Source organism: Echiichthys vipera (genome assembly GCF_963691815.1).
Source record: "Echiichthys vipera genome assembly, chromosome: 6".
Lineage (NCBI taxonomy): Eukaryota > Metazoa > Chordata > Actinopteri > Perciformes > Trachinidae > Echiichthys > Echiichthys vipera.
This window is the reverse complement of record NC_139831.1, coordinates 18376319-18386216: the sequence shown is the minus strand read 5'-3', so window position 1 is coordinate 18386216 and position 9898 is coordinate 18376319. Positions and strand designations below refer to the sequence as shown.

Here is a 9898-nt window from a genome sequence, read left to right as displayed (position 1 = left end):
TTTTGCAAAGTTTTGAGGTCGGTGTTGTCCGAGAACAAACATTTTTAGATTGAGATTGAGATAATTGATACAATTAATTGATAAGAGAAACTGATAGAAAAGTTTTCTTTTAATTCTTGCAGGTGACTAGGTTTCCATCTGGCTTAGTCCACATTACCTGTATATAAGATGTTGGTGCCCCCTTTTAACGAGGAATAATGAATAAGCCTTATTTAATAAGGCGATTAATTAATGTATTATAATATGTGTAGTTCTCTCTTCTTAGCCTACAGCTGGATGTGTGAATGTAGACAATACACTGTAAAATAGTTTTCTGGTATTGAGTAGAGATGCACCGATCCAGTTTTTTCCGATCCAATCTGATACCTGGTCTGAGCGTATCAGCCGATACCCGACACCGATCCGATCCTACTGTTGAATAAACTAACCGTATAACTGCCATGTGAGTGAAGGCATCAGGCTTGACATAAACATTTAGCCTTGTTAAAAAAGGTAAATTAACACAGATGTACTTAATATTATTTATTAACAAATAACAATGTGTACATTAGCAAAAACAAATAAATAACAGTTCCATGTAAAGTGCACTGCAAAGAGATATTTTTAAATGTGATATAAAACCCTAACTGATGTTGCAAACAGGATTGAAGTGACTAGATCGGTGCATCACTGGTATTGAGTTAACTTCCTTAAAAAAATGAAGCATTGACTGACTTTAAGCAGTGACTTTAATTCGAATTACAAACACTTCTAACATTTATTGGTATTACAGTTTGTTTGTCGAAACTCGGTTTTATCAGATTTCAATTATATATATATATATATATATATATATATGTGTGTGTGTGTGTGTGTGTGTGTGTGTGTGTGTGTGTGTGTTGTATAAAAGTTGTTATGCTTGAGAGAATTAAAAAAAAATCTTCTTTGGTATCATTTTGATATCCAATTTTATTTCAGTTTTATGCTATGACACAGTCCTTAAAACAAGTTACACAGGTTAATGGTGCAGAATGAACACAAAAATATTGAGACTGTGGTTGATACAAAAAAAAAAAAACAGAAAGCAGGAAGGGTAAAGCAAGGTGTTCCTCCTCAACTCTAAAAATGAACCACTTTTTCAAATTTCATCTTTCCCTCGACTTATGTGCACCTACTGAAAAAAATGCCTCTTGTAGTAAACAGTAAAAAATAATGAAAGGGAATAACTGTATTTATTCTGTCCTGGCCACAAAAGGAAATTAAAGTCAGTGGTCTGAACTACTCGCTCACTCCACCACATGTCCCATTGGTAGAGTGAATGTAGAGCAACAGTTTCCATGACAACAAAGTGAGCATTCTTTGACACGTTAACGATACCACAAGCCATATTTTATTATATGAATTAAGTTAAATGAGTTTGGTTAAACTATTCAGGCTCCTTTGCCTGTGTCTAATGAAATAGTTTTTGAAATTGCATTATGGGAAATGCAGGATCCAGTGTTTTTAAAGTTGCCTGATATCAGACAGAATTGTCAACTTGCTACGCTCTGTCTCCATCTGCAGTTTAACAATGCCTGCATAACTGATTTCTGTGAGGGAGGGGGATTTGATTTCCCTGACCAATCACTGGAGACCAACATCCGCCTGAACCTAATTAATTAGTCGCTTTCAGTTGACGCTGGTGCAGCCTGCCAACACACTGGTATTGTCGAGGTTTTAAGAGTGGAACGGATCAATGTTAAAACAAACTATGATGTTGGCCAATATTGAGATAGGTGAGAGCATTAAAAATATAGAAGCAATCAAATATCTGCTGTGTAAAGGTATGGTCGAGTAATGGCGTCCTGAGCAGAGAAGGAAGTCACTCCCTCTGTGTTGAGAATCTGTTGTTTGTTCCAATAGACGGTCGGACCATGCATGCATGTCAGTGCAATGTGTGTCGGTATCTGGCGCCCAGGGTTGCCCCAACATGTCTGTATTTGGGGTCATGGGGAATGGTAGGTGAGAACTGTATGGAGGCAGCTTTTCGTCAGTATTTTGAGTAGTGCACCTTTAAAAGGTCTGGGCCAAGGCCTAGATACTAAAAGTTGGGATGTCTTGGTCTCTGCTGTACCACGGCTCTCATCTATGGGACGGCTGAATAACTCACAACTGATTGGCTATGACAAAACAGACGAAAACTCCCTCCTAACAGGAAATTGCCTAATTGCCTAAACGATCACCTTGAAATCGTCTCCAAGGTAACAACAGTATGTGATTGCCTACCAAAGAGTGAGGAATCCAAACATGCTCTTAACTGCCTCCCCAAAATCCCACAGTGTAACATGGCTCTAAATACATGACGATAGTTCTTGTTGAATAAGGCATACAGGAAAGGGTTCAGAGAAGAGTTGGCATATCCAAGCCACATGGAGGCCTCCAGGACCAGGGGGCTGACGCTGTAGCCCATCAGAGGATGGACCACGTTCACGCAGAAGAAAGGAAGCCAACAGAACAGGAAGACCCCGATGATCAGACCCAGTGTCTTTGCAGCCTTCCTTTCCTTCTTCAGAGAATATCTTTCCATGTAAGCCCGGACTCGTCTGGTGGAGTGAGTCCCCATGGGGTTCATCTGAAGCTGCTCGGTTTGGTGATCGATTGCATGGATCCTTGCTTGTCTCTGGGCAGCCATGAAGATTTTCCCATAGGCAAACAGTATGAAGCCCATGGGAATGAAGAAGGAGATAGCTGAGGACGCAAAGGCGTAGGGGACATGAAAAGTGGCCGGACAGGTCTGAGACTCCTGTGTTCCTGTGGGTGAGAGCGACTGAGTGTGCATACCGAGGGACACGCAAAGAGAGGAGATGACCAGAGGCAAAACCCAGCAGAGCAGTAGCAGCATGGCCACGCGTCTGGGGGACATTCGGGCAGGGTAGTGCAGCGGGTCACACACTGCGATGTATCGGTCCAGTGCCACGCAGCTGAGATTAAATATGGAGCACGTACAGAAGTTGACATCCAGGAAGAAGTGTGCTCGGCAGAAGCAGCGCCCGAAGTGCCAGCTGTCGATGGAACGCACCAGGCTGAAAGGCATCACCAGCACGGCAACCAGGAAGTCCGCCACAGCCAGGGAGACCAGAAACGCATTGGTGGGCGTCTGGAGGCTTTGGAAACGTGCCACTGCAGCCACGATGACAAGATTTCCCATGATGGCAAAGATGGGGATGGGCAGGAGCAGGCACAGCACACAGACTTTGACAGTGGTGCTAGGAAATAAAGCAGAATCGCTGTCGTCGTTAATCAGGCTGTAGTTAACTGAGGTGTTACTCCCTGGCATGGAAATCATGATGCAGCATGAACCTCAGCCACTCTATAAATCCATGGGGTTCAACGAGTGGATGCCTATCCTTTCAGTGTGATCTCACTAGTTTAAATCTAAATCTCTTTCTGTTCCGTCACCAAAAGAAGCGTCCTGTGATGAAGACTCTTTGTCTGTGTTAATGTGTGTTCATATGTCCAGTATTGATTCATTGTCAAAACAAAGCCCATCAGGGTAAATGATTAACTGCTATGTACTGTACCAGGAGTCAGTGGGCCATGAGGTAAGGGAACAGGTAGGTCTATACAGTAAGATGTCTTATAGCTGAGCTGTGATCAAAGGGCCCTCTCTATATGAGCAATAAACCCTCGTATTTATCACTGCTTTCTGGAAATGCGTAATATTTGCTCTTTACCTCAGACAGGCAAAACTGCGCCCTTTTCTTCACTCAGGACACATTGGCACTTAGAGCAAACGACATCCAGTGCTGATCTTTAACCATCAGATCGATTTAACCATCTATGTTCATATATAAAGGGGGAGAGTTACAGAGAGAGACTTTGCCTTCAATCAACATTTGATCAACGTTTTAATGTTTATTCATGTATCGATCACATTATTAATATTGATATTGCAAACGTTTTAAACATCAAATATACAAACACGACGGCATCTGATGATTGTGCGCACAGCAGATAAACCAGGTTATACTTTATTTCCACAACATACCATGACGATATCAAGTGACTGCAAAAGAAATATGATTGTTTGTCTCATTAAACATTTTACATGGTTCTTTGTCTTTCTTTTTACAGGCCAGACACAGATTTTTCACTGAAGGGAAGGCTGAGTTGGGTTTCTGAAAAGGTGTCCTTTTTTTCCTTCAAATATCTTTTTCGTTTTATCAAAATGCATGCACTTGTGTATCAAAGAAGGTGGCAAACAGTAATGTTAATGACCTGTCTTGAACCCCCCACTGTTCACTGAAACCTGTCCATGTCAACCACAGTTACAGTAACATAGGACAATACTCAGTTACTTTCACCTTACTCGGACCACTAATGACAACGACAATCCACTGACTGATGAATGATCATGGGGCCATGTACAGTGAGGGCGGCAAACCTGTGAAATCCTACATCCAAGCTCTGTGACTTTAATCCCTGTCAGGAAAGAACGAGTCACACCTTGTCATCAGGCACCATGCTGTCTTTGTTGATCCCTCCCGTGTCTCTATTCTTACCAAAGGAGAAAGAGAAAATACCGCCAGTTGTCTCCTCAGCTGGTTTCCGTCCTCTTACTTCCCCTCTAGGAGCTCCCTGCTGGCAATCGGCTGGGCAGCCAGGCAGCAGGTTGGGTGTCGAGGGAGTCGGGGTGGTGTCCCCCCAGATGTATAATGTTTCCCCTTCAGGGCAAGGTGGGAGACCCTTGCTCAGGTAGCTGGGGCTCGGGCTGGCTGAGGAGGGTATAGTACGCTGGCTGCCATTCAAGCAGCTGGAATTGTGATCCGTAGAGCCTTTGCGTGAGTGTCCAGAGGAGCTTAAGTTGGAGGACCGGTAGTTGTAGGCCCTCCATCCGGGATTATTGCGCTGGTGACACTGGCATCGTAGGATGCGGATGAAGGCCAGCTTGAACTCGCGGTTGTAGCATGGGTAGATAATTGGGTTCAGGCAGCTGTTGAAGTAGCCCAGCCAGAAGATCACTTTGAAGAGAAGATCAGGTGGACGTAAGTTCACATTAAAAGATCCTGAAAACGGAAGAATAGAGAGAGAAAATGGGAATACTGTCATTGACCAGCGCTTTGTACAGAAACCCCAATAGCTTAGCATAAAGACTAGAAGCATGAGAACAAGTCTAAAGCGCCTTTCACAAATGCACCTTAAATTATCTAGACATTGCTGTATGTATACTGCACAGCTGTATGTGAGAACACAAATGTTTGCATCAATTGGATCGAACATCAAACTGAGATTACCCTGCCAGCTCCCTAGAATGGTGATTTAGATGAAGACACCTTCCAAAATGTCTCATTGAAGAGAAGAAAGACACTCTGTTGTTTATGTCCAAATTACAAACTGGCTATGTGACAGTAGTGGTGTCACGTCCTCCCTCCTGCACTCACTACCCCGCCCCACCTTGTCCAGACAGAATATTTCTAAGTGAGAACACGTCAGACACGGACAATCTGCTTTTGTCGGCTGCATTTCGGACAATAGCCGCGCCTGATTCCGTGCTTGATCAGACATTGTTCGGAGTTCATATGTGAAAACAGCTCTTAATGTGGGCAAGTCTTTGGAATAATTTTAATATAAGGCAAATGTTTGCACTAAAAACTGAGTTGCTGTTGTGACACAATGAATGAGTGATGCATCCCTGCTTATACTGTAATACGTTGACTGCAAGTCTTGCAGTTTATATTTTACCCAGTAGATGGCAGCCCTGGTAAAGAATAGCATTTGGCTTGACAGTCAGACTGCCTGCAGACAGGATGTGAAGCACACAGAGGACAGCCCATTCCACGTGTTATTCATCATTAAAGAAAGGCCTTCAGAAGCATATAAAGTGCTCCTCTTTTCAACCAATGCAGCCACACTGTCACAATTCACAAAGAGAACTTTAATAATAATACAGAGAGGGAATGACCCTGAATTTCCTTTTGTATATCGGTGCACTCTGAGACGTGCCTCACTTTGAGCAAAGGGTGTTGAAATGAAAATCGCACCTTTTCTCACTAAGGCAACAGTACACAGCCTAAGTCGTGGGCATTTTGGGAGCTATGTCGTCTGTATGACTCAACAATTTTTTTTTTTCCACAATTAGTTGCAATCCTAATGATGGAAACGACAACATTACATAAGACCCTGGAGTGGGTTTCTCATGTAATGAGTTGAGTTTGGCCTGTGTTAAACTGCCTTAATCTACCCTTTTGGTGCCCTTTCCCCTCATGTGGCCAAGCTTAAACAGAGGAAGAATCAAGCTAATGAGGTGAAAGCCTGAAGATAAAAAGACAGCAAGTGTGAGATTAGTGAAAGAAAGAAATACTTTGTGTGCTATTGTGTGTGGGGGCAGATTTGAGCAAAACTATGTTTCTTTACTTTTAAATATATATCACATTCCTGGAGAGACAGAGGATGCACTGTAATGTCAGGCTTTCAAGTGTGAAATTATCTCTGGTAATATATTATAGGCAGAGAGCTTGCTTCTTCATGGATAATCAATCGCTTTAAAGATTATTTTGCCGTACACTGTATATTATATAAAACGTAGCCAAAGGGTTAATATATATATATATATATATATATATATATATATATATATAATACATTTTTGGTTGTAAATAATGCTAACAGCCTGAAGGGAGCTGAGCCCTCGTTGTGAGTTGGAAATAATCAAAATCTCCAGCATTGTTTTGGTTCGATGCCACAAGTACCTGTAGACAAACCTACAACTATACAGAAACACACACACACACACACACACACACACACACACACACACACACACACACACACACACACACACACACACACACACACACACACACACACACACACACACACACACACACACACACACACACACACACACACGCGCGCGCACAAGCACACACGCACACACGCACACAAGCACACAAGCACACAAGCACACAAGCACACAAGCACACAAGCAAATGCCCCTTCCCACTTTCATTTAGTGGCTCCTAAATGGCAGCATACACTCTGTGTTTGCGTGTGAGTCTCGGTTGCCAGACTGAGAGTTGAAACTACAGACGGCTGTCTGAATGTGTCTTGGCCTCCAGCACTTTAGATGAATGGGTCTCTTCTTACAGGCTGGTATTTTCATGTGCTTTTTTCACTTCTGGATGGACATTTAAATGTGATTACATAACCGTGTGACTTATGTCTGTGATTGAGATCCAGAGTTGTCTGGGGTGGAATTAAAACTTGGTAATTCTGTCATTTCTCTCCCTTCGTCTGTCTTTCTGTCTTTGACAGTAGTCTTTTCTCTTATTCTGGTCTATTAGATCACAAATATAGAAAACCCAAAAAAGAGAGAAACAAGCTCAGCGTTGCATTTGTAATATTATAACCATCAAATGTTTCCTGTTATTATTTGATAAATGAACAACGTCAAACGCCATAAATACATACCATACACATACAATAAATACCTGAAACACACATGAATCACTGCACATTACGTTTTGTTGCTATGTGTAAAAAAACTGCATGAGACCACCCTGCAAAATTCGTCCTGTGAAAAACCCAAATATATTCAGTTCACAATAATATACAGCTGATAAAGTAGCAAACCCAGTGACAATTGAAAAGCTGGTACCTGAGAATATTTTAGCTTTTTTCTAACTTGAAAATTGACTGAGTATTGAAATGGTCTCGTCAATTTCTGTCTAATCTATGTTTCAGCTTTATTCCATACTATGACTATGTATACCTGTCTATTTCTTTTTTCTTTTCTTTTTACATAACAGACTGATGAGCATGTATGTGAGGGTGAGGCTAAGGCAGAACTGATGCATTGGTCGGGGGCAGATGCGGGAATTTATGTTGTGGCTGTCTCGGTTTAATCAATAGTTGAGATGCTTGAGATAAAAATACTGTATATGTTCTGTGATTCTGCATTTCATTCATAAGCCTCTCAGTGTCACCTGTGTGGCTCTGTCGGCCTCCCAAGAAGGGCCCTCTAAACATCCAGAGGCCCCGACAGAAACCAAAAGGTGGGACACTGTACTTTCTATATAAGCAGAATAAACGTGTAGGAAACACAGAAATAAATCAGGTTGACAACAGACCTTCCTGTAGCCAGATGTGGTACATGTTTTGTGTGTTTAAGTTGTCTGTGAACGTGGGCCATTTTTGTCTTCTGAAGAGTGTTTATGTTGAAAGGCTGCAAGACAATGGTATATGATAACTGTGGGAGGGCTAATAATGATGGTCTCTGCCTTTCTGTTGAGAGAAATGTTTGCACCTCCTTCCTCTGGACAGGCACACGCCTACACACCTACACAAACACACACACACGCACCTCACTATGAAACACAGGAACATCCTAACAAAACAAGGCATCCTGTTATTCTCACTAATTGGAAGAAGTGATGCCTATTCGGTGCCATGTAGAGCACACACACGCACGCACGCACGCACGCACGCACACACGCAGGCACGCACACACACACACACACACACACACACACACACACACACACACACACACACACACACACACACACACACACACACAATCTGTACTCCAAAAACGCACATCCTGTTTCATAACACACACCCATAAACGTGATTATACCTTAATCTAAAAGGACAGGAGTTATTGCCCGAGCAGATTGCTTATAATGAAACCAAAGCATGAAGCTATTTTTGGAAAATTGGGTTGACATCCCAGGGACCTTCACTTTCACCCCAGCTGCCCTGTGGCCCCTCCAGCTCAGATCTGCCACCTCCTTTCTTCTCCATCGCATTGACTCTTAGCACTTTGATTATTTATCCCCTTCAAAAACCATTTCAATTACCTGCTGAGCACAGGGGCAGGTCAGCTCATGTTTTAAAGAATCAAAACACCCCCACACATTCGTGTTAGATGCACACACGCTCAGTATCTCTTCCAAAAACACTTCTACATGGAAACAATTAGTTAACACCTCAAAGTGTTAGTTTCTCTCACACACAGACACACTGCTCGCACCAGTCGCTAAATGCAAGGCCTTCACAGGACAGTAGTGTCTGCGCTGGGTGTTAAAGAGCTGTGGACAATGTGGGCAATGAAATAAGACGCATTTCCGCTGAGGATTATTTTCAGCTTAGATGGAAGAGTAAATGTAGACGTCGCTGCACTGAATTTTAGAACTACACTTTGTCAAAAGGCTTTAACGCTTATACGTTTATGTTTTCCCATCTTGATGTGTGTGTTTTTGTCTTTGTTTACATGTATGTAGTCAATTACTGAAACAATTAGTTGATGGACAGGAAATGAATTGTCTGATAATCATTTAATCCTGATTTATTTATTTATTATTTAAGTTTGGCTTTGACTTATAAACCAGTATAAAATATTGATCATAAAAGTATTCTGTCATGACTGCTCTATGACTTCAAATTGAAATATTCAAATATGTTGTGCATGTTTCACACACACTTTATCACATCTGCCAGCATGAAAATCATTTTATGTTTGGAAACGTTTTCAATAAATTTGTCTGCGTCTGAACAATGCCTGTAAACATTTTGTGAGACTTTGACAGTTTTCATTGCGTCTGGACACCTAAAAAACCTTTATGGTAAATTTCTGCACTGCGCTCGGAAGTACTGTTAAGATATTAAGCTGTCAATTTTTCATAATGTGATACAAGAATGTGTTCTGAAAGCATTTTAAGTATACATATGTCACCTTTACGGACACTCAGTGAGATTATGAGTAACATTTTAGATTTTTTTTTTTGTCCAAGGAAACTTGCCTGGAGCAACACTAATTAAATAACATTGATGTAATGTGTATAATCTTGAAGTCTGTATACCTTACTTTGCTCCAAGTTAAAAGCGTGAAAGGAGACTCAGAGTTTGGATCAGAGATATCAGAGAGGGGCGGCACGGT

The 9898-nt window shown here is 41.8% G+C and overlaps 1 protein-coding gene across 1 annotated transcript in view; it reads right to left on the bottom strand.

Moving 5' to 3' along the window:
• Positions 1-3952: 3952 nt before the first annotated feature.
• The window catches only part of LOC310948487 (alpha-1A adrenergic receptor-like), a 12166-nt gene continuing 6220 nt past the window's right edge, over positions 3953-9898 (bottom strand). The window contains exon 2 of the mRNA XM_083915631.1: positions 3953-5024. Coding sequence (XP_083771757.1) covers positions 4459-5024 — 566 coding nt within the window. The 3' untranslated portion in view covers positions 3953-4458. The remainder of the gene's footprint in view (positions 5025-9898) is intronic.